This window comes from Protopterus annectens, chromosome 1.part0, assembly GCF_019279795.1.
Source record: "Protopterus annectens isolate FY-2018-M chromosome 1.part0, PAN1.0, whole genome shotgun sequence".
Lineage (NCBI taxonomy): Eukaryota > Metazoa > Chordata > Ceratodontiformes > Protopteridae > Protopterus > Protopterus annectens.
This window is the reverse complement of record NC_056725.1, coordinates 589155966-589171359: the sequence shown is the minus strand read 5'-3', so window position 1 is coordinate 589171359 and position 15394 is coordinate 589155966. Positions and strand designations below refer to the sequence as shown.

Sequence of the window (15394 nt, the reverse complement as noted above, 5' to 3'; positions counted from 1 at the left end):
ATCAGTAGCTTTTCAGGATTCATGCTATCACATCAAAATAGGCAGGCACTTCAGGAGATATCTACGCTTCAGTCTGGGAGCCATTCACTGTCTTTTCTGGTCCCTGCCCTTTGGTCTCACCACAGCCCTTGTGGTGTTCACCAAATGCATGGCAGTGTTTGCAGTTCATGTGAGACTGCTAGGATTATGGGTGTTTTCATATCTCAACGACTGGCTTCTCTCTGCTGCTGCTATTAATCCTCTGTTAATTTAAGCCAGGGACTACTATCTCCAACTGTGTCTTCAGCTGTCTATCAGTGAACTACACAGTCTCATCTGTTCCCCCAGTCAGATCCTGGAATTCATTGGTGCTCATCTGGATACGGTGGCACAGTGTGCACGCTTACCACAGACTAAACACTTCAGAGTCGAACATCACACATTCTCTCTCTTCCTCACCCCTCTAGCTTGGCTAGTCTTACACCCCTTGACTGTGATGACTTGGATTGCACGGATTTAATGAAAACTTGTAGCCTGGTGGATCCTTGCAGAAGTTTCTTGGGGCTGCCCTTTTATCCATTCTGTAACCAAGGCCACAATGACTATAGATGCCTCCCAACTAATGTTGGGGGGGGGGGGCATTACTTGAGAAGGACGATTCAAGGAACTTTATCTCAGTTGGAGGATAGTCTTTCCATCAATGTCCTGGAAATATGAGCAGTCTTATTAGTGTTGCAGTTGTTTCAAGATTTTCAGTCTCCAGGAATGGTTGCAGTTCAGATGGGCAACATATCCATGGTCTGGTACGTCAGCAAACTGGGAGAACCCGATCCTATCACTTATGTTGAGAAGCATTGAGTGTGTGGCAGTGGGTGAGCTCTTCTGGATGCTTTCTGTTTGCAGTGCATATTCCGGGACATCCAGTGTGCTAACGGACAAACTGAACAGGTACATCTTACTCCTTCGTGAGCGATCTCTCAACCCATTGGTGGCAGAAAGAATTTTTTGCCAATGGGGCCAAACTTGCTGCAACCTCTTCACTTCTCTTTACAGTTCCAAGTGTAGCAGATACTTCGTCCTTATCCCTCCATCGAGGTAGTTCAGGGAGACTGTCTGATTCACGATTGGCCCTCTGATCTCCTCTACCCCCCCCCCCACTTCATTCTCATGTTTCTTCAGAAAGCATCTCAGCAGAAGAGCAGAGTAATCCTCATAACTCCATTCTGGCCTTGACAAGTGTGCTTTTCCTTCCTGTAGACTTATCTGTTAGACCCTCCCTGGGTATTGGATTTTTCTCAGGGCCTTCTATCTCAGCTGTCCGGGATACCTCACCTGGATATTCGGACCCTCAAGTTGACCACATAGTTTCTTCACTTCCAGTAATGACTAGACAGATCAGGCTTTCTTGCCCAGTGCATCATATCTCTAACATCCTCCCAGAAAGATTATACTAGGAAGATTTGGAAGAGCAAATGAAAAAGATTTGGGCTTTCCAAAAACAACAGGACCATTTTTCAGCAGCTATTCCAGCTATCCTTGATTTTCTTGTCTTCATTTTCAGTAGTGGAGTTAGTTATCCTACAGTTAAGGCCCAGCTTGCTGCCATTTCTATTTTTCACTTGGGCAGAAACCATTCTTCCTTGGCATTACTGAAATTATGTAAAACATTTCCCAAAGGTACCTTTTCACTTCGACCACCTATTAAGGATCCTACCCTCCCCTTAGATTGTAACATTACTTCTTCAGACCTTGACACAGTCTCCTTTGAACCGTCTACCAAGGAGGACTTAGTTTTTGTCTTGGAAAACAGTTTTTCTGGTTGCAGTTACATCGGCTAGATGAGTGTCACAACTCCAGGCACGCTCTACCCAGGCGCTATTTCTGTTTTGTAATAAGGATAGTGTCTCTTCAGACTAATCATTCTTTCCTCCCTGAGGTGGCATCGGAGACTATCAACCAACCAGTCCATTTGCTTTCTTTCCAAGTTTTCCAGCAAGGGAGTATACATGCTGCACCTGTTGGATGTTCACAGACAGCTTCTCCATAGAACTAAAGATTTCAGGAATCAGATCAGTTGTTTTGTTTTCAACTTTTCCCAGGGCCAGTTAGGGCAAGGCAGCATCACAAGTAACATTAGCCAGATGGCTCACTGACTGCATTTCATTTGTTTATAAGAATAAAGGGTTGACTTTACCTAAACCAACCTCCTAAGGCTCATTCCACCAGATCTGTGGCTACTTCCTCTGCTTTCTGGTCCAGGGCTTCCTTGGATGACAATTGTGCAACTGCCACTTGGTCCAGTGCTCATACCTTTATTGCTCTTTACTACAAAAAATGGACATCTTATCTAGGGATAGAGCAGCATTTGGCTCTGCTGTGCTCTGGAATATTCTTCCTTGAGGACCTTCCTGGGTTTTCTGTAGCTGGTGACTGTCCCAACGGTTGAGGAATGGATGAAAAAAGCAACATCATATACAGAACCTGTGTACTCACTGTAATGATGCACTTGTTTGTTTTGTTTTTATTCTTTCTCAGCCTCCCGCACTCATCTGCCTTCTAGCTTTGGAAATGTTTTCACTTGGGCTTGTAGTTTGTCCTGAGGAGTGATTCCTGTCTGCCTTGCTGAATGAGCTCCAGTCATGCTCTTTCTGTCTATTCTAACTAGAATGTGATTTAATTTGGACTGTGCTTTCACTGCTACCTTGTTTTGGTGCAAGATAAGCTGACTAGGTGGCAAACTTGATCTGAAGTAATCCAGGTTTAGGAGATGATTATGGGTAGGTGGAGGAACTTGAGCTACAGATATAAAGTCTATTGAAGTAGCCAAAGCTGGATCCAAGGTCTGATCTGAGACCAGTTCAGTTGAGAAAAGATGAAAATGGACAACACAGATGCATTGTTATGGTGAGTACACAACACTTGGGCAATATACAACTTAACAGGTGATCACCATGTTATCTACATTATAGAGTAATTACAGTTTTTAAGCTCACATGCATCTATAGAATACTGAACATTTTACTGCATGTAATCGTACTGTAATTTCAGCACACAGACTGCAGATGTTGTATTTGCGTATTACACAAGGCTTGAATTTCATCTGTACCACACAACCTGTGCATTTAATGACTGCCTTACTAATTGCCATTATCATTAGAATGTATTCTTGATATTTCTTGTTTTTACTTTTTGATTTGGATGATTTCATCTTAAATACTTTCCCCACATTTAATTGATGCAATTGTGTTATTTAGAATTTAACTTAATATGCATGCATCCAGAGCTTTTGATATTGTCAGGTTTGATTTTGATAGCTTGTCCCTTGTATGATCATTTTTACGTGACGGCATTGTCTGTTAACGAATCACGCAATTCATCAAGTTCACAGTCTTTGGCTTGGTTCTTTTGCTCAGTAACCTAAGCAAATGTCAGTAACTGCAACTTTTATTTCTCCTGTTTTAGAATGGCAGAAGTATTGGATACCTTTAAGGTTTGTCTAGTAATGCAGTGTCGTACTGTACCTTTACAGACCACCCAGATGCTCTACTTGCATTGAGCACTCGATTGATTTCCTGGTTCCACATATTTTGTGTTTCTGCTAATTTCCTTACTGATGGTCACTGATGGAGCATTTTTTAACTGAAAATATTCTCTTTGTAGCACAGTACAGATGCTTGAAAACACATGCATTTTGACTTCGTGTAATTTCTTCACTTCTCATATAATTTAATCTTTGGAGATTTTTTATAATGTCCCGGACATTACATAACTACAGAGGATGTTTTTCTGGCCTCCATGAAGTGTTTACTTGTACTTTACTACAAGGTATACAGTATGATATGCCACTTTGTGTAGCAAGGCGTTAGCATACTTAAAGTTGTATACTACTATTTCCATACACAGTGAGAGATTTATATTTCATTGATTAAATTGCAATAGGTTTTGGGAGTTCACATTAAGGAGAGCTGGCAGTGTCTACAGATGTTTGTGTGTAAAAGCAATGCATGTGCTTATGCTGTTAGTATGATGGATTAATGAGGGCAGGTTTGACTTTTGGAGATCTTGATTGCCTAAATATATAGGAGCACATGTTACTCAAGTTTAGTGCTGTTAGTGCTACATGTTCTCCACTGAAGAGAGTAGAATATTGTTATAATGCCTTGGGAGTTCTGTAAGCTTCCCATGGATGTGACCGTCTTAATTATGGATTTACAGTGGACTGTTCCAGATTGTCATGAGCCAGTTGTCATTCATACTGATCATGGCTTAGTATCTTATGTTGTGAACGTAGTCCTTCTCTAAATGGCACCAAAGTGAATGGTTTCATATTGGGTAAGCAGAACAGGTAAAGGGGAGCCATTGTTTTACACTACCATTTTACTTCAACGTATGTTCAATGAGAGTCATTTACTTTTGACAAAGTCTGAAGTCTTAAGTGATAGGGGGGAGTGGGGGGTCTTGGTCATAAATGACTTGGAGAGAGTTTGGGAAAATGTAGCCTGGATGAGTGGTCCAAAAGAATTTCCTGAATACTTTGTTGGAAGTCTGGACTTCAGCTTTTAGCGGTGCTCTTGTCATTGCACTGTCCTAGTACCAGGCATCTGATTACGTTAGTAGTGTTCGGAGGTTGAGATCACTTATGATCAGATGTTTTCCCCAGGGTGATGCATGTGCTCACATTGCTTCCCTGATGGTTTTTGGTGAGGACATGGATTTGCAGTATAGTGGACATATCATGAGCAGAAGCTTGCATACTGGTCTGCTGCTGATCTTGTGAGTCTGTATTCTTTGGGGAAGAAAATGACTGTATCCACTGACTGAAGCCTAGAGGAAGTTTGTGTTTCCACCTTGGTTTGCACAAAATTCTTTTGAAGAGTATTAATGGGAAGAGATGCATTTCACTTTGTCATGTTTAAACCACTGAGTTGATTTATTGGTGGAATTGTGTTCTTATGTGAAACCATTAACTAGTGTCGTAGATTTGCTGCTATAGAAGATTTTTTAAAAAGAATGAGTTTGCTTAGGTCTAAAAAATGTTTTTCAGTCTTATAATGTGGTATAATTGTGTTTATTAATGTATCATGCTTTTAGTTATATGTGCCACATTTCTGTTTTTTTTTCTTGTATGAGAAATGCATTTTTATTTTTTATTCTTCCTTTGCATTACTTTTTTGTTAGGCATTTGGTTAATAAAAAAAACTTTTTATTTTTCCTTTGCATTCTACTTGGATATCTTCTGTCTGTTAGTTGTGATTTTCATAGTCTGTTATGGATAATTTTTCCCTGGGTCAACTGGATGGCAGTCTTGCCCACGTTCATACAGAAACCCAGTTTATTGCATGCAGGTGTCTGTTTCTGGTACTTGGAGCTGTTGGTGTGAAACTGTGACCTACATCTAGTTGGGCAAGTGCTTATTTTATTTATTTTTGTCTGGATAATGTTGACACCTAGTCCTTCTTACACCTCAGTTATAAAATTGACCATCAAATGTTCATTGTTCTCAGGTTGACCACTGGCTGGAGTTCAGTACTGCAAGGCTATCAAAGCCCGCCCATTTCAGTGCAGCAGTACAGGAACTGGATTGCTGCCTTTCTTTGAGGACTTACCTCGTTGGAAACTGCTTATCCTTAGCTGACTTCTTTGTCTGGGCTGCACTAAAAGGTAGGTTTGTGGAAACAGTGCAGGTAACCATGTCTTGAATGTCAGTTATTCCTTTGGTAAGCACTGCACTGTACTTTCTTGTTCTTCTCCTTACTTGTGTAGTACGACAGAAGGTGGAAGAAGATGTGATGAAGTTTTGAGTCCTCTTGGTGGTTTTCTGATTTAACAGCTAATGTTTTGCACTGTTTACCTGCACTGTTAAATATTTAGGAGCAGAATGCAAAAATCCAGCAACTTAACTATTGTGATGATGACTTTGAACTGAGTTTTCTTTTGTGAGGCTGCCCAGATATTTTGGCTTTGTGCTGTGTGAAAGGAGTTGTGTGCCTGTGGAGAGAGTGGCATATCATAGTACAGGTTTTGAGGTGGGGGCATCCAGAACCTTGTGTATTTTAGGAAACCAAGTTGAAATGGTTCTGTTTTTCAAAAAAAACAAACAAAAAAAAAAAACCAAGGTAAAGAAATCAAATTTAAAGATACTGTATGATTTGTTCAAAGGGATAGCAGAGGTTTCCCTTCCTAGAGAAGGACCTTTCATACTTCTCTGTATGGGTTTTGAGGTTATAGAAAGCAACTGAATTTTAGAAGACAAATTTCAGACCCAAGGCAGATCCTGGGTTGGAGTACAGTTTTCAGTTCGAGGAAGTACATTTTACTCGACAACAGAATGGACTTATTGTATTTTTTTACCTATACATTGTAATTTATTAGCATATTAATCTTGTTTTTATCTGTATGTTGTAATGTTTAGTGTGTGCTTCTAGCTATTTTTTTACTAACTTTTGCTTAACGTGTGCTTGTTTGAATTTTTTCTTCCTTTATCTAAAGTGCTTAGTGATAAAAGCACCCTGTTATGCTGTAAATGCTACTTAATATTTGAAAATCAGTCAGTGCGCTTCTTGTAAGTCGAGCATTCCCCACAAGAAAAAAATCTGGTCAAGTCATTTTCTTCATGCTGCCAAGTGGAGACAACACCAGTAAAAAAAGAAAAAAAAAAATCTCAAAGTTCTTGGTTCATAGGTTTATAGGTTCATAGGTAAGTACTAGGCTACCTGCCCAAAGGCATTTATAAGCCTAGCCGGAATGTGTTGGCTTTCAAAGCCCCCTTAGATTAGTTCCCTTTGCCTCTGTCCAGCAGAGCCATTGAAGTGATCCTAAACTTTTCCCATCCACTCGTCAAGGTTTGTCTTGAAGAGGGATAGCGAGGAGCTCTGCCTAATGTAGATTGGAATCTTGTTCCAGAGCATAGGAAGTCTCTGGGACAGGAATCTTTCCCTCCAGCACGTCCTATTTATTGTTGTGGTGAGGTTTAGATCCCTGAAGCGTGTGGCTCGAGGGAATATGTTTTTCTTTAGTGGAGCATGTCCATCAATTCTGGGTTGGGTATGGCCTTGTATGTCAGGCAGAGATTACCTCTGAGTAGGCGGTATGCAACCGAGTACAGCTGGAGTTTCTTCAGTCGAGCTGCATAGGGCACCTGCTTAAGGCCAGTGATCCTCTTGGTGAGGTACTTCTGAGGTCTTTCCAGTTGTTGCAGGTGTCTTGTAAGGTACATCCCAAATGGGGCATTGTACTCTAAGATGGGTCTGATGAGTGATGCATAGAGGGGCCCAATGACCTCTTTCGATCTGGATTAAAACCATTTTGTGATTAGGTGAGCCACATAGAAGGGTTTTCTAACCACTTTGGCAATGTGATTATCAAAGGAGAGGTTACTATCTACTTGGGTCCCCAGATAGTACAGTTTTGTACCTACCATAAATGTAGATGTTTGAGTGTATACACTGCTGCAGTCATTACACTGCCATCAGCCGGCTCCCCAGTCGGCCTGAGTTCCAAAGTCCTGGTCCGGCGTCTGTTGCTGTCGCCTCCTCCCTGACGTCAGTGCGACAGGGGTATATAAGATGCAGCCGACGCCATTTTCTTCAGTTTTTCTTGCCCCAGATGTCAGGTGCCCCCAAATGGGTAGGCAATTCAAATTGCTAATAAAACATAGATAGGAAAAGCAAACAACAACTTTTAGTTACCAGCAAATACTCCCCATAGGTAGTAAAGAGTAGGAGATATAGGTGCGTACCAGCAAGTAAGAGGGGAAGGAGGGAGGGTAACCTGGACTGCAGCAGTGTTTACACTCGAACATCTACATTTATGGTAGGTACAAAACTGTACTATGTTCATCGTGTTACACTGCTGCAGTCATTACACTTGGGTAGAATTCCCAAAGCTGAGGTAGGGTGGCTGGATCTATAAGGCATTAGGGGGTGGCTATAAGGCCCTGCAGCACAGTAGTGGCGAAGCCAGCTCTGGATTTAGAGTATAAAGGTAGATGGTAATGCTTGGTAAAGGTATGCACAGAACTCCATGTTGCTGCTTCCAAAATGTCCTTGGTAGGCACTCCTCTGAGGTAGGCAGTTGAAGTGGCTGTTACGCTGGTGGAGTGAGATCTAATGCTGCTAGGTATAGGTTTCCCATGGTGTGCATAACAGAAATGTATGCAATGTCCTATCCATTTTGAAATAGTCTGCTTTGAAATGGCTTTTCCCTGTGCTCCTGCAGCATATGCTACCAGTAATTGCTCAGATTTTCTGAAAGCTTTGGTTTTGTCCAAGTAGAAGCGTAACTGCCTGTGAATGTCCAAAGAATGCAGTAGTCTCTCCCCTTTATTCTGTGGTTTTGGATAAAAAGTTGGCAAGTGAATGGTTTGGTTTAATGCCACACTTGAAACCACCTTTGGCATAAACGTAGGGTTAGTTCTTAGGGACACCCTGTCCTGGTGGAAAATGAGGAAAGGTTCCACTGCCATTAGTGCCTGTAATTCTGAAACTCTTCGAGCTGATGTTATTGCCAGGAGCAGAGCAGTTTTCCAAGAAATATATTTTAATTCTGCTGTGTTAGCTGGCTCAAAGGGAGGTAAAGTTAATTTTTCCAAAACAAAGTTGAGGTCCCAAGTTGGAGTAGGTGCTCTACGGGGCGGTCTTATGTTTTTAGCCCCTCTGGGGTACTGTTTTAGCAAAGGATTAGAGAAAATTGGAGGATCCGTGTTGTAATGAGCAGAGATGGCAGAGGCGTGGATCTTGATGGATGAAAAAGAGAGACCTTTGTCTAGCATCTCAGTTAAATATTGTAGAATCTGAGGAATGTTTGGGACAAGAGGGTCAAGGCTGTGAGCCTGGTTCCAGACACAGAATCTCTTCCATTTATCCGAATAGGCTTTCCTGGTACTAGGCCTTCTGGCCTCCAGAATGACATCCATAACAGCTTTGGATAGAGGCATTGTGCCGGTAGCATCCTCTGAAAAAGCAGCTCTACAGACATGACATAACAGACTTTACACAGAAGGCACATCAGTGAATTCCTTGGTGCCTTAAGAAGAAAAGCAGACACTGAAGTATACTGTGCAGATGTTGGCATGTACATGTTTGTTGTGTGCGCAGCACATATCTTCAGTGTCCAAAGATTTTTGGATGCCAGCAGAGGAGCCACCTAAGTTTGTTTATACAGTGATGATATTTAGAAAAATTTTTTTCTTAAATGATGGTGTATAATAGCATTAATCCACGACTGGGTGAGAATAATGCAGGATTTGCCCACTGTTAACTTTGATCAGTCAGGCTTTGACTTTGTGATCAAACCAGTAGCTGTACTTTCTGATGGCTGCCAAAAAAGCAATTGCAAGGTAATGGAAATCAGTCTAAGCAACTGTATTTTAAGTTTTGAATATTATAAAAGAGCGAAAAGAACTGGAAGCAAGATGTTTAATAAAGGAAAGGAGTAAACCACACAGAAATTAATAGAACTTTGGGAGCAATACATGCAGAATAATGTTGAGTAGGCGTGAGGTTTAATGTAAGGAGGAAACTGAGCAAATTATGTAATATTGGACTTGGTCGTTATAAAGAAAGAAAATCTATGCAATGTATAATGTAAGTAAGTGCAAAAATGTTAGCATTTGTTTCCTTTTTTGTTAAGGTATGTGTTTTTAATGATGATTTAATAAATGTTCAAATAAAAAAAAAAAAAAAAAAAACAGCAGCAGTACTCTTTCAGCTCCAGTCAGTGACTATATCCACTCCATTAAATCACTAACTCTTATCTTCTTTCATAACTTTCTCCTCTCTCACCAGTTCTCAAGCCGTAATTCTCTTTCATCTTCTACCTCCAAGATGTTCATCGTGTTACACTGCTGCAGTCATCACACTTGGGTTATCCTGCCGTCAGGCGGTCCCGCAGTCGGCCAGAGTTCCAAAGTCTTGGTCCGGTGTCAGTTGCTGTTGCTTCTTCTCTGACGTCAGTGCGCCAGGGGTATAAAAGAGGCATTCGACTTTCTTGCCGTGTGGTGCCCGAAGCAGAAGCAGTTCGCAAGTGCCGGTCGGCCGACTCCTGAGATTTTCAAATTGAATTTCAGACTGAAGTCTTCAATAAAGCTAAGTACCCCGTTGGGGAACCTTTTCTTGCCTCAGTTCGTTGTCAGAAAAAGTTAACAATTGCATTTCTTGTGGGAAGCAAATACCTCATAAGGACTTTCATTCTTATTGTATTCTTTGCCTAGGCCCAGACCACGACGTCACAGGTTGTCGGTTTTGTGCTAGGTTTAACAAACGAACTATTAAACGTCTGTTTGATTTTGCCCGACATTATTTTGGTAGGAAATTTAATTATACCATGCCGTCGGAGCAACCGACGACTGGAATGCATAAAAAACGCAAAGATAAGGACAGGCAGCCGAGACCCAAACCAGACTCCGAGGCCTCTGCTGGGCCAGTCGCCGGTTCTCCGGTTTTCAGTGAGGCGCCTACGCAGCCCCTGACGACCGCTGATTTAGAACCCCAGGCGGCTTCCGATTCCCAAGCGGAGATTACTAGGCCTCCACAGCCTTTCCCTTTAGGCCCTTCCGACTCCATGGCTGAAGGAGATTCCGGTGCAGTTGAAATGCCTTCAGTTGCAGAAGGTGTCTTTAGACCGACTACACTCACTATTAAATCCTATGCAAAGACGAAAACTCCTTTAAAAGCAAAGAAGACTGTACAGCAGTCTCCAGTACAAGGCCCCATGCCTAAGAAACAGATGCTTAAGATGGCTGAAGACTTAATTACCCTAATCAGGGGTTCCCATCCCCCTCCTTATAAAAGGCCTAGACAGGAGGAGGACTCCGCTTCCTCTGACCAGGTTTCAATTTCCTCAGATTCTTCTGAGGAACAGGAATACTCTTTTCCCCCTTATGAAGACTCTGATGCTGAAGAGTCTATTCCTTCAGCATCCACCCAGAAGACTACTCTTTTTGGGGAAACTGTACATACCATGAGGGAACATTTCCACTGGGAAGGCTAGGATTACTCTGATTCTAAGGAAAGGCTCCGAGAGATTCTTTTACTACCCCAGCACAGACCACTTGCTATTCCACCCGTGTTAGACATTGTGGATGATTTTTATTCAGAATCTAGCCTTAACCCAGGCACACTACCTCCTGCACCAGCCAAACCAGACAGATATTAGAGTCCCTGACTCACACAGATTCCTATATAAAAGCCCTGTTGCTGACCCAGAAACCATTTCCCAGGGTCCCAAAGGGATTATGGCCTCTATTGCTAAAAATCCTGTACCCTCTGAAAGGGATTCTAGAGCACTAGACAGATGGGGGAAAGAAAGTATATACCTCAGTTAAAATCCTGTACCCTCTGAAAGGGATTCTAGAGCACTAGACAGATGGGGGAAAGAAAGTATATACCTCAGTTACTCTAGCTATGGGGGCCCTAAATTGCCAGTTTTACATGCTGAAATATCAACAATATTTGATGTCTCAGTTAAGACAAAAAATGATCACACATACAGAGCAGCCTGATTACAAGGAAATGCAAGATTTGTTGCATGCAGCTGAACAAGTGGGAAAACATACTTTGCAATGTGGATTTGATTCATTGGAAGCTTCTTGTAGAGCAGCAGTGACAGGGTCTGTCATATGTAGGCATGCTTGGTTAAAAGAACAAACTTTACCTGATCATTTTAAAGCAAAGTTATTGGATGCACCTGTACAGCAGGATGTTTTATTTGGTGTAAAAGCAGAAGAAGTTTTAAATAAAATGGAGGATAAGGCAAAATCTATGCAGACGGTCAAGGATTTTTTACAGGTTCAACCCCCTCGTTTCAGCAGAAATTGGCCAACCAAAAACTGGTCCTTTCCAGTTTCTGACAGACCACAGAGGGGCAAATACAGATGCCCAAGGGGCAGAGGCCAGTCACAAGGCTCTTGCAAGCCTCGACAATGGGGTGCCACGACCCAGAAAGGAGGAGAAGACAGGTCTCAAACTATCAGAGGACAATCACAATGACTTACCCCTCAGACTGCTAAGCAAATCCCTCTTGGACGCTCCCTTGGGAGGAAAACTAGCACTTTTTGCAGACAACTGGCACATCATCACAAAAGACAAATGGGTCCTAAATATTGTATCTCAAGGATACAGATTCCACTTTCACACTTTACCAAGGATAAAAGGAATGCCAAACCTGCCACCAAATCAATGGGCAGAGGCTCAAAAACAAATTACAGCTCTCATGGACATGAGAGCCATTCAACAGGTTCCTACACAGGAGCAAGGACAAGGATTTTACTCAAGACTCTTTCTAGTTCCCTGAAAGGACAAAGCCTGGAGACCCATTCTGGACCTCTCAATTCTAAACGAATATCTGCAAGTACCCAAATTCAAGATGGTAACACTACAGCAACTTCTTCCCATGCTGGGCAAGAAGGCTTGGCTAGTAACGTTGGACCTTAAGGAGGCATACCTGCATGTCACTATCTGACAAAATTGCAGAAGATACCTCCGATTTATAGCAGGTTCAACCCATTACCAATTCTCTGCACTGCCCTTTGGCTTATCTACTGCGCCCAGGGTCTTCACAAAATGACTGGCACCAGTAATTGCATACTGCAGACAAAGAGGAATCCAAATATATCCATACCTGGATGACTGCCTTATTCAAGCAGACAGCAAGGACATTCTTTTAAAGCGTCTGGCGTTTGTCAAAAAACTAAGTTGCCTAGGGTACACAGTAAACGAAAAGAAGTCAAAACTAGTGCCCTCACAAGACATAATATTCCTGGGTGCCAGCTTAAATACAATGGCCCAGATGGCTTATCTCACGCCAGACAAGCAAGGACAACTGACTCAATACTTCAAAATGATGGCAACAAAGACCCAACTCTCAGCAAGAAAAATTCTGCAGGCCTTGGGATTCATGGCATCTTGCATACTACTAATACCATGTGCAAAACTGCATATGAGGAAATTACAATGGTACCTGAAAAGCGTATGGACTCAACACAGCCACAGCTTGGAAACAATAATACCACTCATTCCCTGCCTTCAGCAGGAGTTTCTATGGTGGGCTCAGGTATGTTGCCTCGACAAAGGTCAGCCTTTTACCTTACCCACAGCCAGACAAATTGTAACAACAGATGCATCAGATTATGCCTGGGGAGCACACATGGCAGGACAGTGTATTCAGGGCAAATGGTCTGCAGATCAAAGGCATCTACATATCAATCAAAAAGAGATGCTAGCTGTACAAAATGCCCTAACAGCTTTCAAGGACCTCTTACATCCAGGACAACTCCTAATAAAGACGGACAACACCACAGTGATGTGGTACATAAACAAGCAAGGGGGCACACATTCCTACCCCCTATGCAGGCAAGCAATGACCTTGTGGAACACAGCACTGACCTACCAAGTTCAACTACAAGCGCAATTCCTGCCAGGAAAGAAAAACACATTGGCAGACAATCTAAGCAGAAACATCATAGATCCTCACGAGTGGAAACTAGATCCACAAGTATTCGCAATGATAACTCAAAAATGGGGGAGCCCAGACATAGATCTGTTTGCCTCCCCCCAAAACTACCAACTACGGAAATTTTGCACAAGGACATGCCACACACTAGCTTGGAAAGTGGACGCCCTCTCATTCAGTTGGAAAACATTAACAGTGTATGCCTTTCCTCCACTGCCTCTTCTGGCAAAGGTGCTGCTGAAAGCCAGATTAGAGAGGCCACAAATGATGCTCATTGCTCCAGACTGGCCACGCCAACACTGGTATCCAATACTAAGGAACATGGCTCAAGACCCACCATGGATTTTACCTCAAATTCATCACCTGCTCACTCAGCAAAACAATCAGATTCTTCACAGCCAGCTCAAGACTTTAAATCTGGCTGCATGGCAAATTACCTAAACAACCAGTCAACACTTCTCTCTAAAGCTGTTATGGATGTTATTCTGGAGGCCAGGAGGCCCAGCACCAGGAAAGCCTATTCGGACAAATGGAAAAGATTTTGCACCTAGAACCAGGCTAAAGGCCAAAATCCCCTTGTCACAACTATTCCTCAGATTCTACAATATTTAACTGAGATGTTGCACAAAGGACTTTCCTTTTCATCTATTAAGATCCAAGCCTCAGCTGTTTCAGCTCAATACAACATGGATCCTCCTATATTTTCACATCCATTACTAAGACCTCAGAGGGGCTAAGAACATAAGACCGCCCCGGAGAGCACCAACACCAACTTGGGATCTCAACTTTGTTTTGGAAAAAACTTACACTACTGCCCTTTGAACCGGCTTTTACAGCTGACTTACAGTTTCTATCAGGGAAAACTGCCGTGCTACTAGCAATAACTTCAGCACAAAGAGTCTCAGAGCTACAGGCCCTAATGGCAGTGGAGCCTTTCATCATTTTTCATCAAGACAGAGTCGCTTTACAAACTAACCCTTCCTTTATGCCAAAGGTGGTATCCAGTGTGGCCCTAAACCAAACCATTCATTTGCCCACCTTTTATCCAAACCTCCAGAACAAAGGGGAAAGGCTCCTACTCTCTTTGGACATTCACAGGCAACTACATTACTACTTGGATAAAACTAAGGCTTTCAGGAAATCTGACCAGCTCTTTGTATCCTATGCTGCAAGAACACAAGGAAAAGCTATCTCAAAACAGACCATTTCAAAATGGATAGGAAATTGTATCCGTTTCTGCTACACACACCATGGGAAACCTGTACCTGGTAACATTAGGCCCCATTCCACCAGGGCTACAGCAACATTAACAGCCTTTCTCAGAGGGGTACCAACCAAGGATATTTTGGAGGCTGCAACGTGGAGTTCAGTGCACATCTTCACCAAGCACTATCACTTACCTCTATACTCTAAAACCAGAGCTGGCTTTGCCACTGCAGTTCTGCATGGCCTACTAGCTTCTCCAAACCCTGTTTAGTTCCACCGCCCATCCTTAGCTTTGGGATTCAACCCAAGTGTGATGACTGCAGCAGTGTAACACGATGAACATAGTACAGTTTTGTACCTACCATAAATGTAGATGTTCGAGTGTTCACACTGCTGCAGTCCAGGTTACCCTCCCTCCATCCTCTCTGACCTAGCTGAACTTTTCTATACCTTTCTATCATGTACAACCTTTGTGGTGTATTTGCTTGTAACTGAAGGTATTCCTTTTATATGTTTTATTAGCAATATGTATTGCCTACCTACTTGGGGGCACCTGACATCTGGGGCAAGAAAAACTGAAGAAAATGGCATTGGATGCCTCTTTTTATACCCCTGGCGCACTGACGTCAGGGAAGAAGCGACATCAACCGACGCCGGACCAAGACTTTGGAACTCTGGCCAACTGCAGGACCACCTGACGGCAGGATAACCCAAGTATGATGACTGCAGCAGTGTGAACACTCTAACATCTACATTTATG

At 42.5% G+C, this 15394-nt stretch overlaps 1 protein-coding gene across 13 annotated transcripts in view; it reads left to right on the top strand.

Annotated features, from left to right (window-relative positions):
* Positions 1 to 15394, top strand: part of EPRS1 (glutamyl-prolyl-tRNA synthetase 1) — a 1752234-nt gene that overhangs the window by 207173 nt on the left and 1529667 nt on the right. For all 13 annotated transcript variants that reach the window (XM_044061601.1, XM_044061548.1, XM_044061611.1 and 10 more), the window contains one exon: positions 5484 to 5640. In XM_044061601.1, coding sequence (XP_043917536.1) covers positions 5484 to 5640 — 157 coding nt within the window. The remainder of the gene's footprint in view (positions 1 to 5483; positions 5641 to 15394) is intronic.